The sequence below is a fragment of the Mandrillus leucophaeus genome, unplaced genomic scaffold (assembly GCF_000951045.1).
Source record: "Mandrillus leucophaeus isolate KB7577 unplaced genomic scaffold, Mleu.le_1.0 Scaffold66, whole genome shotgun sequence".
NCBI classification, from domain to species: Eukaryota; Metazoa; Chordata; class Mammalia; order Primates; family Cercopithecidae; genus Mandrillus; species Mandrillus leucophaeus.
In genome coordinates, this window is record NW_012107141.1 from 2,541,138 (window position 1) to 2,565,963 (window position 24,826).

Here is a 24,826-nt window from a genome sequence, read left to right on the forward strand (position 1 = left end):
CTCAGCCTCCCAAGTAGCTGGGACTACAGGCACTTGCCATCAAGCCCAGCTAATTTTTTGTAATTTTTTTTAGTAGAGATGGGGTTTCACCATGTTAGCCAGGATGGTCTCGATCTTCTGACCTCGTGATCCGCCCACCTCGGCCTCCCAAAGTGCTGGGATTACAGACATGAGCCACCATGCCCGGCCCCAGCATTAATTTAACCAAGAGTGAGGAGCCAGGGCTGCAGGTCCATCTGCAGGATATGAGTTTTCTGAGCACAATGTTCATTCGAGGGCTGCCTGTGGGGAGCTGCAGGAAGCCCCACCCACAGGGTTCCCTGGGAGTCAGGCTCTAAAACCCCATCTAGAAGTACCTATCCCGTTTCTCCCAATTCTTCCTTCTCGGGAACCAAGGTGGGAAGGTGTGTGGCCTTCTCCTTGGCATCCCTGCCTTCTAGAGTCCCTCACCCTGGGGCTTCCCACTGCCATGACCAGCCCATCCATGCATGTGCCCTGGAAGGCCTCTGGGCAAGGTCCGTTTGAGAGGTGAGGTGGAGACAGGCAGGGGCTGGCTCTCCGAGGCCCCCCTCCCACCCAGGTCTGCTTATTGCCGAGGGAGGCCCTGCCCTCAGCTAGCTCTGGGTTTGCCTCCCTTTGCACAACTGACTTATTTCAAAACCCCCCCTTCTGCCTGCTTTGTACATCAGGGTTTTCTCTGTGGGGTTAGCCGAGAGCAGGTGCTGCTCTCCACCACAATGAGAGTGACCCTCAATTCTTGAGCAGGGTGAGGATCAGTGTAGGCAAGATGTAGATTTGGGCCAGGCGTGGGGTCTCAGGCCTGTAATCCCAACACATTGGGAGGCCGAGGTGGGTGGATCACTTGAGGTCAGGAGTTCGAGGCCAGCCGGGGCAACGTGGGAAGACCCTGTCTCCACTAAAAATACAAAAATCAGCCAGGCGTGGTGACACGCGCCTGTAGCTCCAGCTACCTGGGAGGCTGAAGTGGGAGGATTGCTTAACCCAGGAGGTAGAAGTTGCAGTGAGCTGAGATCCTGCCACTGCCCTCCAGCCTGGGTGACAGGGAGATCCTGTCTTAAAAAAAAAAAAAAAAAGATTTTTTTGGAGCTCTGGGGCAAGCAGCCATGTCCCAGAAAAGCAGCTGACCTCACACTCCGGCTGGCGGGCGCTGCTGGCTGAGGGCTTGGGAAAGGGTGAGGGAGGATCTTTTCTGTTCTGTTTTGTTTTGTTTTGTTTTGAGATGGACTCTTACTCTGTCACCCAGGCTGGGGTGCAGTGGTGCGATCTAGACTCACTGCAACCTCCACCTCCTGGGTTCAAGCAATTCTCCTGCCTCAGCCTCCTGAGTAGCTGGGATCACAGGCACCCGCCACCATGCCTGCATAGAAGGAGGATCTTTTGATCACATAGTTGATGCCGAAGTTCCAGGTCCCCCAGTCTTGGGGCCCCCTCCAGGCATCTACCCTTGGGGGCCCTGTTTGGAGAGGCTGCACTCTGGTCCTTGGAAGAAGGAAGCTGAGCTGGGCTCTCCTCCCTCCTTCTCCCTGCAGCTGCGCTGTGGGAGGCATAAGGATTCACCAAGAAGTTGCATGGGTCTGGCTCTGGTGCCTGGCAGACCGCGGTGGTTAGGTGTGCATTCAGCATTCACGTACCCCGCACACCTATTCTGTGCCAGGCTTGGCGCTGGCCATGGGGGACCCTGTAGTGAGCGTGCCAGATGTGGTCCCTGCCCCCATGGAGCTGATGTGCTAGTGGAGAGAGATGATAAGCCCTGAAAACTAACAAGCATGTAACGTCAGTGCTCTAAAGAAAAATACAGCATGCTTTCCCTTGTGGGAGAAGGGAGGCCAGGGGAGGGGGGTTGATTGATTGGTGGAGGGAGAGGGGATGGGGAAGGGCTGGTATTTTGTAGAGTGGTCTAGTAAGGCCTTTCTGAGGAGGTGACATTGGAGCAGAGCCCTGAAGGAAGCAGAGGGTGAGCCATGTTAATGTCTGGGGGAAGAGCATTCCAGGCGGTGGGAACAGCAGGTGCAAAGGCCCTGAGGCAGGAGTGTGCCTGGCACAAAGACAGCTTGGAAATCCACAGAGTTGAAGCAGAGGGAGCAAGAACAGAGGACACAAGGTCCAGGGAGGACAGACAAGTGGCGTAGGGCCTCCTAGGCTGTTACGAGGACACTGATGATGGGAACTGCCTTGGTGGTGGGGGCCCCTACAGGGTTTTCGGCAGTGACAGGAGAATATTGATGTTTACAGGGCCAGGCTGCTGCCGAGCGCAGAAGAGACAGTGGGGCAGGAGTGGTTGGCACTGCCTGCATCGGGCACCCTGGGAGCGCCAGGAAAGTGGTTGGAGCCATGAGCATGTCACAGGGTTGCTGAAGGGAACAGGGGGGAGGCAGTTTAAGTAGCGGTGACCACAGGTGGGCACGGGTTTCAGGAAATCTGACCCTGACCTTTGCCCTGCAGCTGAAGCAGGAGATGGGCGGCATCGTGATGGAGCTCATTCGAGATTACAACAGCAGTCGCGAGGACAGCCTGCAGGACGCCTGGGACTACGTGCAGGCTCAGGTGAGGTGGGGCGCGGCTGTGGGAGGCTCTTTCGCCTGGGTGGCCCTGAATTTGGGGACTCTGTGCACCCGCGTGTCTGGGACTGGCATCTGCAGTGCTCGTGTGTGCCTGACAGTTTGTAGGATAGTGTGCTTCTATGGGGGCAGGGCACCCCAGTTAGCACCACAGCTCGCTGCTCGGGGGCCCAGAGACTCAGAGACAGCTTCATAACTCGGTGCTCCCATTTGTGGCCAGAGAGCACGGGGCAGTTGTCAGCCCTCTTATCTCAAGCCACACTGGGGAGCGTTGGGAGCTCCACCCTGGGTTTCAGGAAACTGGGTGCCAAGTAGCAGTGAGAAGTCCCAGTGGAGGCTGCCTCCGGGAGGGGCACTAGCTGGGGAGGTGTTGAGGGAACCTTCTAGGGTGAAAGGAGTATTCTAGCCAAATCTTGATACTGGTTTCACCAGTATGTGCACATACGTAAAAATGCACCAAGCTGAACGTGTGCCCATTAGTTCACGTGTATTAGACCTCCGTTAAAGTGAGAGAGATGGATAGATGGGTGGATGGGTGGGTGGACGGATGGATGGACTGCCCGACTGACCAACAGATAGACTGACCAGGTTCCCAGCCTGTCTGCATAGTGATCCAGTGACCACCTGGCTCTCCTTTCTTGTGGTCCCGGATGCTGTGTGTGCCCTTGGCTGGACCCTGCCGTCTCTGATCTGCAATCTGTGAGGGCGCGGGACACAGTGATCACGTAGGGCCTCAGGGGAGGTCCCTGAGGTGTTGACTCCTCAGGGGAGGGCTGTGGGGTATAAGGGGCATGGGCAGCAGGAGAAAGCCTGACTCTGGGGCACCAGGAGAGTTTGCAGATAGGACACTCCATCTAGGCGGCGTGGACTTGGCCATCTTCTGAGCGGGGGAAGGGGAGAGCGATGTTCTCTGGCCCTGACATAGGAGATCAGGCGTGGGGGTCGTGGCAGCTGGAAGGCTTGGTTCACACAGGGAAATGTTTTGGTCGCCTATGTAGTTTGACCCATAATTGCTGAGACTTTGCTAATTTTAGCAAAGTCTTGATGTCACCAATGACATAAACCAGCGCCACCTGACAAGGGACCTGGGAGGAGAAGTGGGTCCCTTGGGAGGTGGTGAGCATCCTACCCTGGAAAGTCATTGGCTGGTTCTAGATGATTCCGATGCTGTCAGATGCTGCTTGGGCTGGTGGTAAGTGAGACTCCCAAGGCCTGGAGTGCTAACACTGCCACAGCCACTAGACTTTTGCTGAGCCTGTCTCCTTGTTTATACAGTGGGTCTACTGACCCATGCCGTGTGAGATACATTGTTAAAGCCTCCAGCACTTAGGCAGCATTTATTATGTGCTAAGTTGGTGGTGATGTTTTAGTCACCATGCACATCCGTGGAGACACAGGCGGAGATGGCATGTGCTGCTGGGGAACAGGTACAGCCAGGGTCAGGGCAAAGCGTTGCTTGGGAGGAGGCTCTGCCACAGACGGGCCAAGGAGACCTGCCTTATTTTGCTCTGGTGCAGGATGACCTGTGCGTGGCCCCAGCTTGCAGACCTGTGCACCCCTCAGAGGTGCCAGCCTTTTGTTCGAGAGAGGAGGCAGCCAGCCTGCTGGAACAAGTGCCTGTAAAAGCTGGATTAGAAATGGCCTGGAGCTGAGCATTTCTGGGTGTGCCTGGTACGCCCCCTGCTGTCCACTGGCTATTGGTCGGGCAACATCCGGAGATAGGAAGGAAGCGGTCCAGGAACTGACCCCTGCTGTGACCATGGCTATCCCACTGAATCCTCCCAGGAACCCCCAGCATTGCGGGGATTTGCACACAGAGACCTCCTTTAGCACACAGAGCCCAGAAAGGCTTTCTTCTCTCTAGAACTAGAGCATTTTCTCCTTTAAAGTGGCAGAATTGACCGGTCGGGCGAGGTGGCTCACACCTGTAATCCCAGCACGTTGGGAGGCCAAGGCGGGCAGATCACTTGAGGTCAGGAGTTCAAGACCAGCCTGGCCAACATGGTGAAACCCCATCTCTACTAAAAATACAAACATTAGCCGGGCAGGATGGTGAGTGCCTGTAATCCCAGCTACTCAGGAGGCTGAAGCAGGAGAATCATTTGAACCCGGGAGGTGGAGGTTGCAGTGAGCCAAGATCACGCCGCTGCACTCCAGCCTGGGTGACAGAGCAAGACTCTGCCTCAGAAAAAAGAAAAAAAGAAAAAAAAAAAGCAGAATTGACGCTGTATCCTTTTTCACTTTTTACTTTTTCTCCTTTTCACCAGGAAGCTCAGAGGCAAATCTCAACTCCTGCTCTAAAGTCAAACAGCCTTTCCTAAGCTTACTGTGCTCCCCACACCTCTGCTGGGCACTTTGCCTGACTCATCCCATTTAGTCCTTGTGATAGCCCTGCAAGTTGGGAATTTTAATTATCCCCATTTACAGATGAGGAAACTGAGGCTATTTCCTTGACGGAGGTTGCTCAGCTGGTAGGTGGCAGGGCGGGGATTATAACCCAGTAGCCTGACTTTACACCCTGCAGTGTGAACGGTCTGCCGTCCATTCTCCTTGTGCGCTGCACAGCTGCGCTCCTTCAACTTGAACTTCCTTCCTACTCTGCTTTGTATTTTTGCTGATCCTGGTTTTGATTTTTCTGCTGTACTTGTAGTTTGTGATGGTTCGGCTGGGACCAGGGGCCTGGAAGTGGCATATCTGAGTCTCTGTCCTGGGGAGGCCCCGCCTCTGCCAGGAGGGCAGCCTGCCTGCGGTGGGCAGTGAGCATAAGCAGTGTGTCCCCTGCCTCGCCCAGGTGAAGTGCTGCGGCTGGGCCAGCTTCTACAACTGGACGGACAACGCTGAGCTCATGAATCGCTTTGAGGTCACCTACCCCTGTTCCTGCGAAGACAAAGGGGAAGAGGACAACAGCCTTTCCATGAGGAAGGGCTTCTGCGAGACTGCGGGCAACAGGACCCGGAGTGGCAACAAAACTGAGGAGTGGCCTGTGTACCAGGAGGTGTGCGGTGGGCGGGGGGGCTGCGGATTGGGGGCTGGGATCTGAGGGTGTTGGGGGCCGTCTGGGCTACTGCTCAGCTCTTCCTTCCTCCATTTAGTTCCTTCCCTTGATTCACCTGTCATTTGTACCTTCATCTACTTCTTTGTTAATGTATTCATTCAAGGAACAGGCAGAACCCGTCCAGGCTGGGACTGGGGGGCTCTCGGTGGTTCTGCATGGTGGGGCGGGATGGTGCAGGGTGGGGTGGTGTGACCGTGTTCTCCCCTTGCAGGGCTGCATGGAGAAGGTGCAGGCGTGGCTGCAGGAGAACCTGGGCATCATCCTCGGCGTGAGCGTGGGCGTGGCTGTCATTGAGGTCTGAGCCCCCTCCCCCAGCCCTTCTCCATCCCTGGTCCTCCTGGGTTGTCTCTGCCCTGCTTTTCTCCTCGGGGAGGTGGTGGCCAAGGGCCCCAGCACCCCATCAGCTTCCAGAGGCCCTCTGGCCTGAGCACTGTCTGGCTGTGTGACCTCAGACAAGGCACTGCACCTCTCTGGGCCTACCTCTACTGCCTGCATCACAGGGTGGTTGTGAGGCTCAAGTTGAGGATCCACTTAATCCACATCTAAACCTGGATGGCGGGGCTGGGACATCTGAGACCAGGACAGCCCAGCCTCCCTCTGACTCTCCGCCTCTCCCCACAGCTCCTGGGGATGGTCCTGTCCATCTGCTTGTGCCGGCACGTCCATTCCGAAGACTACAGCAAGGTCCCCAAGTACTGAGGCAGCTGCTGTCCACATCTCCCTGCCCGGCCCCTGACCTCAGGGCTCCCAGGGGTCTCCCTGGCTCCCTCCTCCAGGCCCGCCTCCCACCTCACTGCAAAGACCCCCTTGCCCACCCTGACTGAAAGTAGGGGGCTTTCTGGGGCCTGGCGATCTCTCCTGGCCTATCCGCTGTCAGCCTTGAGCCCTGGCTGTTCTATGGTTCCTCTGCTCACTGCTCATCAGGGTTCTCTTAGCAACTCAGAGAAAAACGCTCCCCACAGCGTCCCTGGCGCAGGTGGGCTGGACTTCTACCTGCCCTCAAGGGTGTGTGTATATTGTATAGGGGGCAACTGTATTAAAAATTGGGAGGGGGGGCGTTAGATAAGGCACCCTGGGCTATCAGGAGACTGCCTACTGGGTGGGTCAACTTATTTCCACTATGACATTTATATCTTTGTTTTTTCACAATTATATTGAAGGCAGTGGGAGACGGTGGGTTTTACCTGATATTAAGGGGTAGCACCCCTTCCCCAGGCCTGATGCAGGTCCATCTAGACAGCTCAGATTAGCCTGGGCCATGCCCTGGGGACAGGGCTTAGGGGAGCTGGGTCGGAGGGGGTCTGCCTGGGTAACGAGATCTGGCTTGGCCCTGAGCTGCTTAGGGACAGGTGAGTCCTTGGGGGCAGGGCACAGAGCTGGCCCTGTGTTTTCCAGGGTCCTGAGCTGTCCAGGGACAGGGAGGAGGAGGATGGCTTCTCCTGGGAGAAGGTGGGCTGGCCTTTCTTGGCAAGCTGTCCTCTGGCCCCTGGGGAGTGGGGTGGGTGAGGCTGTGCCTTGTAGGGGGGAGAGGGGAGGGGGCTCTGTGTGTACCATTCTGTAAAACACACTCAAGATTCTAAGACTATTAAAGAAGATTTATAACAGTCTAGTCTGGAATGGTAGGGATGCTGCTTCCTGGGGCAGGGGAGGACCCAGGGCAGAGGGTGTGAGCAGAGTGGCTGGGTCTGCTGGAGACTGCTGGGCCCCTCACAGCTCTGCCCTCCCCGCAGGCATCTGCCTCTGCAGCCTGAATCTTAGGACGGTGATGGGCCAGGCTCTGATGGGCCTGCCTGCACGGTGGGGTGCCTGGAGTTTGATTTGGTGCTAAGAGAGGTATAGATTGTATCTCTCCATTCCCGCTTCTGAAACTAGGGTATGGATGCCCCCAGAAGGTACACAAAATGTGGGCTGGTGATGGGGGACAGGGGCCACAGGATCAACTTGGTCTCGCTTTCTAGAGCATCATTTTTGCAAAGATTTGTGGAAGGAAGCATTTTCATACTAAAGAAATGTGTTAGAGTAAGATGTGCAGAATTCAGGGGACTTTTTAACATGAAATGTGAGACTTTGGGAGGTTGAGGCAGGTGGATCACTTAAGGTCAGGAGTTCGAGTCCAATCCTGGCCAACATGGTGAAACCCCATCTCTCAAAAAAAAATACAGAAATTAGCCGAGTATGGTGGTGCACGCCTGTAATCCCAGCTACTCAGGAGGCTCAGGAAGGAGAACTGCTTGAACCCGGGGGATGGAGGTTGCAGTGAGCCAAGATTGTGCCACTGCACTTCAGCCTGGGCAACAGAGCGAGAATCTGTCAAAAAAAGAAAGGAAGGAAGAAAAAGAAAGAAACAACAGACAGAGAGAGAAAAGAAAAGAGAAAAAAGAAGCTAGTTCTTACTTGTGCACGGCTCTGACGACTGAGCCCCAGCATGCCCTTTGCCCAGCGTCATGAAGCCCAGAGGGCACTTGCCCCGCCTTCTCCTCTCATTTCTGGAGGAGCCGGCCAGCAGCAGAACTCTTGTCTCCCTGCAGTGGGGCCGGGCGGGGCAGCGGCTAGAGTGGTGTCTCAGCGGGGACCACCAGGCGGCGCTGCAGCCTCAGCCTAGGAGCCCGGCAGAGCCCAAAGGTTCCGTGGTTACTCCCAGTCTCACCAAACCCGGGCCTGCCGGCATCCCACTCCAGTGGAAGCACTTGTGAAAATGCAGATTCCAAGGCTCAAGGATTCTGGCACTGCAGATCTGGGATGGCGACAAGGAATCTGCCTATTTGCACCCCTTCACGGTGATTCCGGAAGATTCTCAGACCTGGAGTAATGTCTGTCCCAAGCCATGTGCTGACCTCCCAGCGCATGTGGCAGCTGAGGAGGTGTCAGCAGTGGGGTCGCCTGTGGCCTTGGCCGCCTCCCTCTGGGATGGGGGAGGAGAGGGAAATGTTGATGGTTCCACCTGGCCTGACTTCCCTGGCCCCCCACAGTCTCCACCCTCAGGAAGGGTAGCAGAGAGCTATTGGGTGTCTTTTCATAAATGCTTTCTCACTGGGAGCAAGGGGACCTGAATTTGAGTCCAGGTCCATTTCCATCTTCCTGTGCGACCCAGGGCCTGGCAGGCTGAGGGTGGGCTCAAAGCTGTTTGCAAAATAGAGGACTGAGAAAACGTCAGAGGTTAGCGAAGCTTCCTCTGTCATGTCCATCCTGCCCAGAGCTCACAGCTGGAAGTGGCCGGAGCCAGGATTTGAACCCCATGTATCTGACTTCAAAGACCATCCTCCTGGCTCCACTGGCTCCTGCCCTCTCATGTCCCAGAACAGCCTCAGGACATGTGGTGTTGTGAGGCCCTGACCCTCGCTTTTGTGAAATCTGGTCACTGTGAGCTCTGAGCCTGCTGGGTTCCTCATTTCAACCTCCTGGGGAGCACCCAGTTTTAGCACCCCACTTACCTCTGACCTACGAGGTTTTGGGAGAGAGGGAACGTAGACCCATGTCTATCTAACACCTGGAATCGTCCCTGCAGCCGCTAATCCATCCCACGCCCATCTGGGGCTTCCACACCTTCCAGCTGCCCTCCCTGGGCCCTCTGTGGGCTGCCATCTGTCCTGCCAAGGGCTCTGCCAGGCCCAGAGGACTGGTACATGGGTACTGTGTGGAGGAGGGTACAAAGGTGCTCCTTGACAGCTCCCTGGGGCAGGCAGGAAGAATGGCTGGGGCAAAGGGTGTTAGAGACAGTGCCTAGGATGTGTCCAGGAAGCTGGACTTTGGGGAGCACTGATTGACATGGCCACTGACCAATGGGAATGGAAGCCAGGCCTGAGCTGGAATAGGATCTTTATATGTGGATTGGCAGGAGGTGCTGGAGCTCTGAGAGGTTGGACTGGCGGGGGGATTTTCAACTGGCATGGAAATATTTCACCATTTTATTCATAATAACTGGCATGGCTGACTGGGTGAGTACCGCTGAATGGCAGCCTGGTACATGTACACATACATGCATGCGCGCTGTCTCTCACACGCACACACTCAAGGCCCTGAAGACCCCTGAGGGCTCGGTCCCCAGCTCTTCTCCCCTGAGACTAAGCTGTGGGTGGCCCGTAGTGAACAGGGAGAGCCAAGTGTCTTCCTGCCTGGCCTTCCCGGGCCTACACTGCAGAGCCCCCTCTGCCACTGACCACCATCCTGTCTCCTAGCAGAGCTGCCTCCAGCCTCTGCCCCGGGTCTTCCAGGTGAGCAGGTCCCGCAGGCTAAGAGGAGCCGTATGTAGGGGCACACTGGTGACGCTGGAGCATCTAGCCACCAGGCATCTCCTGGGCCAGCGCTCCCATCGCCTTTCTCCTCTGCAGAGGGACAGAGACCCAAGCTGCCATGCTGCCTCGGGGCAAATGTCTGGCTGTTCTCTGGGGTCTTTAGGGCTGTAGGCTAAGGTTTATCCATTTATTCATTCATTCATCCCATGAATACTTAATGGCACAGACTATTTGTGAAGCACAGTTCTAGGATCTTAGGAACACAGCAGTGAACACACACAAACCCCTGCCCACATGGCACCTGCATTCTGATGAGTATAGAGACTCTTGCACACAACTGATGCACCAGGACACACGTGCACACACAGCACATGCATGCACACAGTACACCCTCCCACACGTACACAGGTACATACCAGCACACACTGCCGACTGCTGACAGCACAGTCGAAGCCAAGTGTTGCTGTGGTATCCCTGGGGCCCATCCAAGGCCCCATCCTGTGGAAGGAAGTAGAGTGAACAGTGCGCTGAACAAACAGGAAAGTGGGAGGAAGTGTTCACCGCTCAGCCCCGTCCCCTCCAGCCACAGTACAGGAATCAGCCATTGCCCTGGCAATCCCCTTCCTAACTGAAATCAAGTAGAATCAGAGCAGCTGCCACTGGATGTGATGGGCTGTGCGACTTCACCTCTCTTAGTCTCATCTGGAAAATGGGGACTCTTATTCCTCATTCCCAGTGCTATTGTGGGAGCCAGATGCTATCACGTACACAGTGAGCTTGTTCCCCAAGCCGCCCATTCCAGGACTGGCACCACCTTCAAGGGGAGGTTTCCCATCCCCTGGGGATACCTTCTCTAAGCAGGAATGAGGCCCACAGGAGGACTTGAGGACTTGGTACCTCCAGGGCAGGGATGGTTGATTGGCCCAAGGGGCTGGGGCTGGGGCAGGTAAGAACCTGTACTCAGCCTCTTGCCTAGTGGGAGGGTGAGCAGGTAGGAGGGCCATTAGGGGACATTTGAGCTGTGAGCACCCCAGCCCCCAGCTGCCCCCTCTGACATCATTTCCCCAGCACCTGCCTTCTGAGCAAGGGGAATGTCAGGCCCAGAGCCAAGTGCCTCTCCCCAAGTGACCTCAGATGCCTTAAGCAGTAGCCCCTGGGACAGGAGTGGGCTTCCTGCAGGATGCTGGGGGCGGAGGGGTGGCCAGCAGGAACAGCTGGGAGTGCAGAGGGGCTGTGCGGAGGTGGGGAGTGGAAGGAGAGAGCTGGAGAGTCCCCAGCAGCCTCTTGGAGGACTGTGTGGGTGGGAGGGGATGCTGATGGCAGCTGATAGGAGTGGAGGGGTCCATCCTCTGCCCTGCCTTGCATGACACACCTGGGTGAGCCCAGCTTGGGGCTTCCAGGGTGACAGGGGCCCTGTGATCCCAGCACCCAATCCTCTTGGTCCTGGTTCATAGAGGACTCAGGCACTTGGGGTGGTGTCTGAGTTCTTTCCATGGGGAAGCTGTCGGGGAACCCACTTAGTGGGTAGGTGGGGGTCTGCTTAAATGGAAGGAGAGAGGCCTGTATTAGTCCGTTTTCATGCTGCTGATAAAGACATACCCAAGACTGGGCAATTTACAAAAGAAAGAGTTTTAATGGAGTTCCACGTAGCTGGAGAGGCCTCATGATCGTGGAGGAAGGCAGAAGGCACATCTCACATGGTGGTAGACGAGAGAAGACAGAAGGAGAGCCAAGCAAAAGGGGTTACCCCTCATAAAACCGTCAGATCTCCTGAGACATATTCACTACCACGAGAACAGTGTGGGAGAAACCGCCCTATGATTCACTTGTCTCGCACTGGGTCCCTCCCACAACACATGGGAGTTATGGGAGTACAATTCGAGATGAGATTTGGGTGGGGACACAGAGCCAAACCATATCAAGGCCTTCCCCAGAGGGGCAGGCTCTAAACCCAAGGGAGCCCACAAAGGGGAGGAACAGAGAGTGGGAGTGAGAACAATGCTATAAGCAGGACCCCAGCTGGCAGAGCTAGGAAGATGAGCAGGGCTGACCCTTTGGGGTGAGGTGGGACTCGCAGCAGGCAAAGAGGCAGCAGGGCAGCAAGAGGAGAGTGCAGGCAGCCACTGCAGAGGGCATGGTGGACCCCAGCAGCCATGGGACCCTATCTCCTTCCAAATCATCATCATCGTCACAGCAGCCACCATGGATTTAGTGTTAAGCTTTAACCCTGTCACCCCAACAGTGTAGCCACACTTGCTCCCCCCACCCTTTTAGAGTGTGGAAACCGTAACTTGGAAAAGCTAAGCTGTTTGCCATAGCCCTGACCCACTACACAATCCAGGAGTCATTCACATTGGATTCACAAATCTATCTTCAGATCCAGAGTCACAGTGACTGAAGAAACTGGGGTTGGCCCCTGGGGCCTGTGACTCCGTATCCTTTCCAATAGTTCTCAAGGCCAGTGGGAATGAAGATCCCTGGTTCATAAAAAGAGAAGAGGAGTGGGCCTTTTCTAAGGAGGTACAAGTCCGTTAAACCCAACTTTTCCTCCATCAATCTATCCAATAAGAATTTATCAGGCACCCACTCTATGCCAGGCATTGTGAAAGGAATCAGGGGTCACCAAGGTAAACAAGCTTGTGGAGCTGACAGTCCAGTTGTAGGGGAGGCACAGGGAAAAAACACAAACAGCAGAAAAAGCGCCCCATGTCAGGGACAGAGAGGGCAGCAAAGGTGATCAAGGCTCTGTCTCTACCTGCCAGGAAGTGCACAAGGTAAGACAAGCTGGTCCCCAGGCTGGTGGTTGTCCCTTCATGTCCTCATTGCCCGGGGCATTGTGGAGGTTGCCACTCCACCAGGACATGGAGGAATGAATCCAGTCCCGTGGGCTGACTGGCCCAGAGTTCAAGGGGATACATGGGAACCAATCACAGTGTGAATACAAATGAGAACCAGGCACCCCCTACCCACAAGGGGAACTAATCTGGGCCTCCTGTCTATGTGGTCAGGAAAACCTTTTCCAAGAGGTCAACGGAAACTATCTGTAGCTTGTGATGATCTAAAATGCCTCGTCAGGAATTGCTTAATGAGTTTATTTAGCAGACAGCTGGGCGGAGGGGTTGTCCAGGTGGGCTGTGTGTATTTCCTTCCTCTGAGGACTGAGCAGGGCAGGGACTCCATCCTGCGTCAGTCTATGGGGGACGCAGGTCATCAGACCCCCATGACTCCATGTGTGGGATACCTGTGCCTAGTCCCATATGGAGTCTGGTTTCCATCTCCTTCGGAAAAGGAATGTGACGGTGGCAGCCTGGCTCGGACTGGGGAATAGAGAATGTAGTGGGGAAGCCTCGTGGGAGAGCAACCGGCTTTCCTGCCAGTGTCACAGGGCAGAGTGAGCAGCTAGGGTGGAAGTCATGGTACTGGGAGTTGAGGGGACGTGGTTCTGTCTCAGATGTTCCCTAATTAGTTGCATGTGGTCATTGTTTGCAAAAATAGTCACACTTATTCCCCTTCCTGTATCTATGCTCTCTGCAACATGACTATGCAGCTAGCACCTCTCTGATGGCTGGTTGTGTGACTTCCTTTGGCTAATGGAATGTGGGGAAAAACATAGTGTGTCAATTCTAAGTCTCAAGGAATTTTGCACACTTGTCCTCACTTCTTCTGTCTCATTGCCTCACTCTCTCAAAACCCTGCCACTGCCTCATGAAGAAGCCCAAGTTAGCCTGCTGGAGCATGAGAGGCAACCGGGTCAGTACTCCATCATCCCAGACAACAGCCAACTTACCCCCAGAAGCAGAACCACCACCCTACCTGCAGCCAACTTCAGACGCAGGAGAAGACCAGATGAACCACCTAGCTGAGCCCAACCTAAATGGCTGACACACAGAATCATGAGCTAAACAAATGGTGGTTGTTTCGGGCCCTAAATTTGGGAGTAGTTTATTATACAGCAATAGCTAACTGATAGGATAGGTAATCATAATGACAGCTACCATTTGCTGAAGGCCTGTTTTACACCAGGCCCAGCACTAAGCACTTGACATACATTGCATGAGTCCCCTGACTCATTTAATCCTCACAATAGCCCTGAGAGTTGGTATTAGGATGCACACTTTATAGATAAGAAAACAGAGGCTCAGAGGAGACATAAGTCCGGTCTAAGCCTGCTGAATAGTAAGAGACAGAGATCAGGTGAGAACCTAAAATCTGTCTTCATGGGTGTGGTGTCTGAATCTCCCTTCCAGAAGAGCCTTAATGTCAGAGAGAATCAGCATCACTTGAGAGAGTGTAATGTATTCTGCACACGGGAGCTGACATCATTAAGAATGTTCTCAGCCTTCCGTCCCCAAGAATTATGCCCTGTCTCACCCTGTTCTTCTCTCACCCCTAGTCAATGCCTCTAATTCCCTTAGGCTTCTGGAGAGAAAGACAAAAGACACAGATGACGGGATAATTTATTTCTCTTTGATTCCACCTGCTATTTAATCAGTAAATATTTACAGAGGGCCTGTTATGTGCTTATTTCAGAGTGTTCTTTCTTTCATGACACATTTTCTGGCTCCCTATGGCATGCTCTTACTCTGCCCATGTAGCCTTTATGGCAACTTGAGGGTCGTTGGGATTAGCCCCACTTTACAGCTGAGAAAACTCTGAGGTTCCAGAGAGGCGAAGTGGCTACCTTGAGGTCCCTTAACTAGTAAGTGACCAAAACAAGATTCAACTCCAGGTTTGGCTGAATTCAGGCAGGGTCTCTTCTTAATTTATCACCACAGCTGTGGCTTTTTTAAAAAAGGGAGTTTGAAACTTCCCCTGGGTTCTGTGTATGGCAGGTAAGGGGCTGGAAGGTGGAGAGGAGAAAGGCTAGTGGGGCTATTGGAAAACGTCCGCTGACTCTCAGAGGTGGCTGGCTCCTGGGCTGGGCATGGTGCTCAAGCTCAAGCTCTGGGTAATGCTGTGAGCTGGCCAAGGAGGACAGCAGGAGGTCACATGTCCTGGAGGGAGGAGAAATAGCCACAGGCCCCAGCCTGCTTCCCTTGTGTCTGCAGCTGACAGCCACAGCCATCGCTCATCCCCACCCGCCCCTCTGCTTAGCTGCTGGACCGCTGCCATCTTCCACCACCAGAAACTGGGCACTGGGCCCTACCCCTCCCCAGCTGCACTGTTTACAAATGGGAAATTCAGGGAGAGTCCGCCCAGGCTGTCTTCTCCTCCCGGGGCCATCACTTCCCTGGAGGTGGGGCTTAGCCACAGGTCTCTCAAGGGTCCCAGAGCCCACCCCCGACCCAGGGTTCCTCCTTCAGACTGGAAGCAGGCTCCCACCCAGATGTCCTGACCAGAGTCTAACTGCACGGAGCCTTCACCAGTGTGTGGGAACAGGAGGACACAGAGGTGAGAGGCTGAGAGGCCTGGGGGTCTTCTAGGCAATGAGGCAACCCACTGTCCCACAACCACACATGGTTGCCTTCCCCTAGGGCAATTTGGGTGCTGGAAATATCCCTGCCCTGGAGGCCCTGACTGGCTGAGAAACCTTAGACCAATCACCCTGCCTCTCTGGACCTCCGTCTCCTCATCTTGAAACTGAACAGAAATATTCTCAGAGCCACATAACCACACAGACAGCAATATGAATTAAGTGTTCAGCACTTTGCACACATGATCTTAGCTATTCCCACAACAATCCTAAGACCTGAATTCTTAGTGAGGTTAAGTAACTTGCCCAGGGTCTGGGTGAGTGAGTGGCCACAAAAGGTTTGGACTCAGTCACCCTGACTCCCAGCCCAGGGGTTCAGCCTCGTGGCCACCAGCCTCCCTTCTCAGGGTGGGTCTTACTTGCAAATGTATAGACGCCCTGCCCAATTCACCAGCTGCAGGTCAGGTCATGCTCCACACTGGCTTGCTTGATGCCCTGGATGAAGTTGCTGGCCGCCGGGGTCTCCTAGTGCCCTAAACTCCTCTGCCATATCTCCATCATCAGTGAGCTGTGCGCCTTTGGTTTCTGGAACAATCTCCCTTATTTCTTCCACCTAACTCCTGCTCCTCCCTCAGATCCGCCTTCAGGGAACTCCCCAGAGCACGGCCCCAGTGACAGAGGTGGCCTTGCCCTTCCGCCACCCTTTCTATGGGGAGGGCCTCCCCTGTGCAAATGCCTGGCCCATAGATTCAAATCCAGACTCTGCAATCTCTTTTAGACCCTCCTCTGGGAAATGAGCATAATAATGGTCCCAACCACATAGGGTTGTTGCCAGGACTAAGTGATTTAGCAGAGGTTCAGGCTTAGAAAAGTTGTCAGGTTTTTTAAAGATGTCTAGAGTTTAGGCACTCAGCATGGCCCAGAGTGTGACACACCATTGTAGGCTTTCCTATGATACAGCCTCCAACAAGACTCGGCGTCCTGAGTCCCTGGCAATAGAATTGTTTACTTTTATGCCAAGACGGTCCGAAAGGCACCGAAATCTGCATGTGGTGTGTGCCCAGGCAGAACCCACAGTTCTTATGAGGTTATCTAAAATGAAAACACACATCAGCAAGGCCCAAGGTGGTCCCGCACGTGCTGAATGTGTCCGGGAAAGGAGGCAATGTGCTTTCCTCATGGAGGAGCAGGAAATTGTTGGGAAAGTGTTGAAGGCACAAGCACAGTGTGTTTAGTTCAGAAAGCTAAAGAAAAAAAAAAAGAAGCCTTTTTGAGTCATTACAAAAAAGAAAGAAATTCTGCAGATGTGGAGCAAGCTTGCCGTGCCCCAGTGGGCATTTCGCCCCCAAAGGCGCTCTCCTGATAGTTACCATTGCTGGTTGAAGTCTGTGTCTTCTCCGCTGAACCCTAAGTTCCTCAAGGGCTTCTGGTTCATTCCTTGCCCTGTCCCCAGCTTGGAGCGTGTGCCTGGCACATAATGAGCATTTAATGCATATTTGTTGGATAAATGAATGAATGAATACAACGGGCCCCATTGTCAGCAGCATGAAATAATGTGATGCAGAAAATAACTCAGGCAATGATAAGTTCTTTTAGAGTGGGGTCTTATACTTGTGTGACCTGATAATCACCTGCACCTTCTGCTAGAAATCCAGATTCTGGGGCCCCACCCCTGGAGATTCTGGTTCTTTGGGTAGGAGGGGGCTCTGGAAATCAGGGCTGGGTTTTGTTTTGTTTTGTTTTGTTTTGTTTTGTTTTGTTTTGTTTTGTTTTGTTTGTTTGAAACAGAGTTTCGCTCTTCTTGCCCAAGCTGGAGTGCAATGGCGCCGTCTCAGCTCACTGCAACCTCAGCCTCCCGGGTTCAAGGGATTCTCCTGCCTCAGCGTCCTGAGTAGTTGGGATTACAGGCATGCACCACCACGCCAGACTAAATTTGTATTTTTTAGTAGAGACGGGGTTTCTCCATATTGGTCAGGCTGGTCTCTAACTCCTGACCTCAGGTGATCCACCCACCTTGGCCTCCCAAAGTGCTGGGATTACAGGCGTAACCCACCACACCTGGCCGGAAATCTGGGCTTTTAAAAGTACCTCGGTTGATTCAGATACACAGGCAGTTTTAGAAATGCTGGCTTAGAGCAAAGCTTGGAGAGGAGAAAAGTGAATATACTGCTTACGTGTCTCAGAGGGTTGGGCCTGGGGTTCCTCCTGTCTGAGATAGAAGGCAGAGGGAGAGGGACCTGGTGGGCTTCCTGAAGGAGGAGGCATGGAGGCAGTGTTGAGGATGGGTGCCAGTCTTCCAGGGAAGGAAGAGGAAAGGTGGAGGGGTGTTGCCACCAGTGACCCAAAAGGATGGGGCACCAGCCTCCAACCTCACAATGACCACCTCTAGAAGTCGGAGGAAGGTGGCTGCAGTCCCAGCGTGTGACAAGTCCAGGGTCCTATGAATCAGGATGCCCCTGGGGGAAAGGACGCCCTGAGCATGATGTCCTGTGTCCACTCCACCTAGGAGGAAATCAGGGGCAGCACTTTCTAAAGGAGGCCTAGTCAGGACAAAACCTCAGGCCTGGGATTAGCCCAGTGGGCCTTTCCTGGAGGTGGCACCCTAGGCTCTGGAAGGAGAGCTGCCCCAGCCTAGAAGGGCTGGGGAGAGGAGAAGAAAGAGGGATTGGTGATGGTCGGCAGCATCTCCCATTTCTGTCATGGTCCGGAGGAGGGGTGGCCAGTCTGAAGTCACTGGCAGGCATTAGGACTAGAACTTGGTGAGGACGTTTGGAACATGAAATGCCCACATCACTGCTTCCCACCTCCTGAGCACAGGCACACCATTAGTCTGTTTTCAGCCCAGCACAGGTGGGGAGGAGAGAAGGCAGCCAGAGGGACATTAATTAATTAATTAATTTATTTATTTATTTGAAACGGAGTTTCGCTCTTGTTGCCCAGGCTGGAGTGCAGTGGCGCCATCTCGGCTCACCACAACCTCCGCTTCCCAAGTTCAAGCAATTCTCCTGCCTCAGCCTCCCGAGTAGCTGAGATTACAGGCGTGCGCCACCATGCCAAGCTAATTTTGTATTTTTAGTAGAGACGAGGTTTCTCCATGTTGATCAAGCTGGTCTTGAACTCCTGACCTCAGGTGATCTGCCCGCCTCGGCCTCCCAAAGTGCTAGGATTACAGGCGTGAGCCACTGTGCCCAGCCAAGAGGGACATTTTATTGTTAGATATTGACTATGAACTTAGGCCTCATGAAGTCCAGACCCCAGGAAAGCTGTTGTAAACTGGGGTGTTTGTTTATGTCTGTGTGCATGTGTGCGTGTGTGTGTGCGTGTGTTCACATGTATGCTGCGGGGCTCCTGAGTGTGTGCAGGGATGTTATTGATTCTTTACCACTGTATCCCGAGTGCCTAGCACAGTGCCTGGCATGCAGTAGGTGCTCAGCAAATGAATGGGTGAGTTCCAGCGTGTCCACATATGTGTTGTCAGATGCAACTCAGATCTGTAGGACCCGGGGAGCCTCCCCAGAGCTCCGGAGACGGCAGCACTTGCACAACCTTAAGAGTTCAGGCTGTTTTGAGAGACAGGAAGGATTTGCAGGCAGGAGACCGAGAGCGACCCTGGACAGCCAAAGGTGAGCCATATTCGCCAGGCCTTGGAGGAGAGAGAATGCAGGAGACACAGCAGGTGCCAGGGCTGAGAGGTGTGAGATGGGCAAGTCCATAGCAAAAGGGCGCACTGGAGTTAGACTGCAAGGTACAGATACAGCTTGAGCAACTGAGTATGCTGAAGCCTTATTTCCTGGGCTTGGGGACCCTGGGGAAGGAGTGCAGCTGGGGACAGATGAGGGGTCCTATCATGGAATAAGAGCCATGTTGGAAGTTTGGGCCGAGAACAGGCTAATGGCCTGACTGTTGAGGGTATAAAAGCTCCAGTGACTAGAGAGAAGGAGATGTTTTGTCAAAAGGATTTCTTTGGAGGGAGATCTGGGGATGCTTAGATTTCTAGCCCCTATGAGGGGCTGTTTTGGAAGTGCCTGCCCCTCTTATGGCTTGGTTAGAGCTTCCCAGTGGATTGTGAGAGGATGGTAACGTGTGTCGCCAGTGAGCTGGGGATGCAGAAGCCTAGACAAAGTTGGCTCCCACCAGGAAAATCTAAAAAGGCCAGCAAAGGCTGCTGCCTGCTAGGGATAAGCAGGAGATGGAGCTGAGGTTGGGACTGGCTGGGATTCCCCAGAGTTCACCAGAGGGTAGAAAACAGGAATATTTTCTGGGGTCCAAACATGGGCCTGGTCTACCAAGAAGTTTCACAAAACACAGCTCTTCCTCCTCCTCCTTTTCAGAATTATGTGGACAAGTAAATCTGGGAAGCGTTACAGCACAGCATGAGTGTGGGGTGGACGTGGAAAGCCGGGGTTAGAGCGGGCAGCAGCCACCTGCAGGATGCCCGTGGCCTGCGGTGTGGGAAGTGCAGCCAAAGGCTCCCGGGACAGGAAGGAGGCATCCAGAAGAACCCACAGAGTCAGCCCTGCCCTCTGCCGTGCCCTGTGAGCAGAAGCCATCCCACGACAGAACCAGTGAGACAAAACCTTTCCTTCCCGACTCCTCTCCCTTCCGGGCTATGCCCTGGCAGCCCCTGGAACTGCAAATACAGGGTAAGTGTCCCTTACCCCAAATGTCTGGACCAGAAGTGTTTTAGATTTGGGACATTTTTTTTTATACAGAGTGTCGCTATTGTTGCCCAGACTGGAGTGCAGTGGCAGGTTCTCAACTCACTGCAACCTCCACCTCCCAGGTTCAAGCGATTCTCCAGCCTCAGCCTCCCAAGTAGCTGGGATTACAGGCATATGCCACGACGCTCGGCTAATTTTTGTATTTTTTAGTAAAGATGGGGTTTCACCATGTTGGCCCGGCTGGTCTTGAACTCCTAGCCTCAAGTGATCCACCCGCCTCAGCCTCCCAAAGTGCTGGAATTACAGGCATGAGCCACCGCGCCCGGCCAAGATTTGGGATATTTTTGGATTTGGGAATATTTACAGATACATGATGGGATATCTTGGGGATGGGACCCAAGCCTTAAACACAAAATTTATTTGTGTTTCATATGCATCTTCTACACATAGTCTGGAGGTAATTTCTAGACTATTTGAAATAACTTTGTACGTGAAACAAAAGTTTGTGCATATTGAACCATCAGAAAACAGAGGTTAGGTGGAATATTCTACACTCGTAGTGTCATGTCATGGGTACTCAAAAAGGTTTGAATCTGGGAGCATTTCAGATTTTGAATTTTCGAATTAGGGATGCTCAGTCTGTAGCAATATGGGGGAAGAGGGGCACGGAGCAAGGGCATGTGCAGGGGCAAAGTAGAACCAAGCCCCTTCTCCAGCTTGCTGCCGGCAGAGGGCAGCAAGGGCAGAAAGGTGGGTTAGCGTTGAACCAAGTTCAAAGATGCAGTTACTACCTTGGACCAGACACTTTTAATGCCAACCTGACTCTGTATTTGCAATTTAAAGTGACCTAAGAATTTTTATCGCCTAACCGAGGTCAGAAAACTTGTGGGGCTGCCTGAGTTTTCATCTAGGAATTGGGGGGACGAACTTCCACCTGCAAAAGAATCGTGAAAAGTGGAAAAAAAAATGTTGGGTGACAAGAATAAAGTTGTTTTCCCTTTCCCCTGAGTCTGCTTATCTGATGCACTGGTTTCTGTCATTACGGCTGTGACTCTGTCTCCCCTGCTAGAATGTGGGCTCCTGAGGGCGGGGCCCTGTCAGATTTAGGTGTGTCCCTCCAGCATCTGGCCCAAGGCTAGGTGTTTGCTAAACCTCAGGAGATGTTCATTTTCTCTCTTCTTTCGCCTGACCCTGGGTGTTCATAAGAGGTGGCATCAGGTTCTGAGGGTAGCCCAGGGTCTCATGGATGTGGACAGAGATTTGGCCCATCCCTCATGGCTTCTGCAAGTGTCAGTCACATAAATCAGTCAGGCAATCCATCTGCCAGCGACAGGACTCAACGGTCAGGCGGTCAGACAGTCGGGCATTGATCAGGGGACGGCTGGCCGCCAGCCTTGCCAGTCAGATGGACAGACAGTCCGAGGATCACTCTGCACTCACTCCCATACAGACACTGCTTTGCAGGGTCCCCTCCCAGCACGCCAAGAGTGTCTCTCCTCTCCCAGAGGCCCCCTGCCCAAGAGGCCTGGTCTGGGGTGCTCCTGGCAGGGTGCCCATCTCTGATCGCCGACTTGGCAGCCTCCTGGATGCTGGCTCCAGCGCTGCCCCTCCTCCTTCCCCTTCCTCCCAAGGTGGGTGCTTCAGGCTCTGCCAAAGCATTACTAAGCCCAGCGGTGACGTCACCCTCCCTGGTCCCACCCCGCCCCCAGCCGGCTTACCCTTCACCCCTGGCTGCCCCTGTGAGGATGACACATCCTGGGTGGAGGAGGGGCTGTGCCCTGGGACCAACGTGAAGATCCTCCCCCACCCAGGCTCCTCAGTGGGTGGGATCTGGTCAGATGCTTCCCCAGCTGGAGGCTGCTCAGCTCCAGCAGTTATAGTCCTGGAGACTGAACCAGATGTACCCCAGTGCACACTGAGGCTCTTCCCCTCACCACCAGGGTGACCCTGGATAAGGGACTTTATCTTCTTCCGCTTCATCTCGGATGATAATAGGACCTGCCTCTGGGGGCGAGTGTGCGGGTGTGAGGCTTCAATGAGACCATGCACCGCAAACGCCTGCCCCACTTACAAGGGGACCTTCAGTCCGCCTTGGTTGCCTGCGGGGCGCTCACTCCTAATTCCTCAAGGTCCATTTCAAAGCTAAATGGCTGGTCCTTTGCTGTCAGTGTTAGCTGAACGACAAGGACTTTTCACCAATGCTGTCAAGCTACGAGGTCAACACCCATTTCCTGGGATCACTGCAGCCGTCCCGCAGTGTGGAGGGCCACTTGGGAGTAGGCCTTGGACCTTGCTGCCCATGGAAAGTCTAAGCACTCCTCCTCACTTTGGTTGCAGGGATTTTCCCTCCTCAGTGTGGCCAAAGGCCCAGTCCCAACTCCCACCACTGGCTCTTCTCTCTTCTTCCCAAATAAATACCTGGATGGAGGTTTTATTCAGGAACAACCTTGAAATAGAACCAGGCCATCTATCCCCTGGCACCTGGGATCTGGAGCCCCAAGATTCAGAATGCTGAAGGTTGGTTGGCTTGGCATTGGGAGGGGGAAAACCTTCCTCCCATTCCTCCAGGGAGATCAGAAGGCAACAGGGTCTGCTGTGATCTGCCCTGCCCGAGATCCCTGTCTGACTGATGGACGATCACCCAGGCTGCCCCAGCAGGTGCCATTGAACCAACACTTCAAGGGTGTCCCTCAGAACATTAGTCTTGCCAGGTGCTTGACAAAACCCACACCTACACACATCACCACCACCAAAAATCACATAATAATAGTAAGTGTTATGTGGCTCGCTCAAAGTGGAGGGTCTATAAGAGAACTCCTCATGAAGTTGGGATCCTACAGAACTCAATTCTTAGTGTAAGGGTAAAGAATAAATAACTCCAGCCAGGTGTGGTGGCTCACACCTGTAATCCCAGCACTTTGGGAGGCTGAGGTGGGTGGATCACCTGAGGTCAGGAGTTCGAGACCAGCCTGATTAACAAGGTGAAACCCCGTCTCTACTAAATATACAAAAAAAAAAAAAAAAGGCTGGTGGTGGGAGGGTGCCTGTAATCCCAGCTATTCGGGAAGCTGAGGCAGGAGAATTGCTTGAACCCCGGAGGGAGGTTGCAGTGAGTCGAGATCGTGCTGTTGTACTCCAGCCTGGGCGACAAGAGCAAAACTCCATTTAAAAATAAAAAAGAATAACTAACTCCACTGCACAGACGGGAAGCAAGGAAATGTATCCATCTTAAACATGACATCATGTGGAAGAGGAAAAACGTCTACAATGAGAATGCAGAAGCATAAGCCAGCCCTGATGTGCCTTTGCTCCTGAATTGGTGCTACCTATATGCATCAATAAACTTCCAGTAGAGACTTCAGTGTAATGTGGCCCTAGGTTCGTAATGCTCAAACGTGATGCGCAGGATCAAATATAAACTCTCTCTGGAGGGATGTAATTGTAAAGACTCCTACAGATAATGTTCCAGGAAATAGGAGGTCTCAGTAGAAAAATTATAAAACACACAAAGAAACAAAATACCACGAACAAGAGTCAGTATAAACAACAGACAGGAGAATCAGACCAGAAAAGACAAGTGACATTGAAACTGGATGCAAAATACAGGATGTTTCAAAAATAAGAGAAGCTTGAAAATATGAACAAGTAACCAGAGTCGGCACAACAAAATGGATTTGGAAATTAATCAAATGAAATTTTTTTTTTTTTTTTTTTTTTTTTTTTTTTAGATGGAGTTTTGCTTTTGCTGCCCAGGCTGGAGTGCAATGGCACCACCTTGGCTCACCGCAACTTCCGCCTCCAGGGCTCAAGCGATTCTCCAGCCTCAGCCTCCTGAGTAGCTGAGATTACAGGCGCCTGCCACCAGGCTTGGCTAATTTGTTTGTATTTTTAGTAGAGATGGGGTTTCACCATGTTGGCCAGGCTGGTCTCAAAATCCTGACCACAGGTGATCCACCGTCTCGGCCTCCCAAAGTGCTGGGATTACAGGCGTAAGCCACTGCACCCGGTCAAATGAAACTTGTAGAAATGAGAAATATAGTCACTGAAATGGCAGAATTCAAAGTATGGGTCAAATAAGAGTACATACCTGTGAAGACAGAATTAGTAAAATATAAGACGAAACTGCAGAAATTATCCTGAATATAGTCCAAAGCGAAAAAGAATTGGAAAGTAGAAAAGAGAAGTAAAAGATGTGGAGGATAGAGATCTGACATGTTCAGTCAGAATACTAGAAAGAGAAGGGGGAAGGTATGGGGAAGAGGTAATATTTGAAGAGATGGTAACTGACTGTTTTCAAGAATTGTCAAAAGACATCCAACCTTAGACCCAGAAAACTCCGTAATTTTTAAGCACTAAAAATAAAAGGAAATCCACCAGTATACACATTACAGTGAAGCAGCAGAATTAAGAAAGAGAGATTGTCACCCATAAGCGAACTCTAAGTAAGTTGATCTTATAGAAGTAGAGTAGAATAGTGGTTATTAGAGGCTGGGGAGGGTAGGGAGGAGGGATGAATGAGAAGAGATTGGTCAATGGGTACAAAGTTACAGTTAGGAGAAATAAGTTCTAGCGTTCTCTTGCACACTAGGGTGACTATAGTTAACAATAATGTATTGTATATTTCAAAATAGCTAGAAGAGAGGATTTTGAATGTTCTCACCACAAAGAAATGATAAATGGTGATGGATTTGTTAATTACCCTGATTTGATCATTACACAATGTTTACATGTATCACAACATCACATTGTTCCCCGTAAATATGTAGACTGATTATGTGTCAGTTAAAAAGAAATTACACTTTAAAGAAAGAGATCATAAAAGCAGCCAGCAAGACAAAAAAAAAAAAAAAAACCATGAAACAACCTTTAGACAGGTGGCTGACTTC

The 24,826-nt window shown here is 52.8% G+C and overlaps 1 protein-coding gene and 1 pseudogene across 2 annotated transcripts in view; both read left to right on the forward strand.

Annotated features, from left to right (window-relative positions):
• The window catches only part of CD82 (CD82 molecule), a 90,188-nt gene that overhangs the window by 63,088 nt on the left and 2,274 nt on the right, over positions 1-24,826 (forward strand). For both annotated transcript variants that reach the window (XM_012001355.1, XM_012001356.1), the window contains 4 exons: positions 2,464-2,565; positions 5,371-5,574; positions 5,846-5,929; positions 6,256-6,689. In XM_012001355.1, the coding sequence (XP_011856745.1) occupies positions 2,464-2,565; positions 5,371-5,574; positions 5,846-5,929; positions 6,256-6,333 (468 nt within the window). In that variant the 3' untranslated portion in view covers positions 6,334-6,689. The remainder of the gene's footprint in view (positions 1-2,463; positions 2,566-5,370; positions 5,575-5,845; positions 5,930-6,255; positions 6,690-24,826) is intronic.
• The window catches only part of LOC105554837, a 25,136-nt pseudogene continuing 16,503 nt past the window's right edge, over positions 16,194-24,826 (forward strand).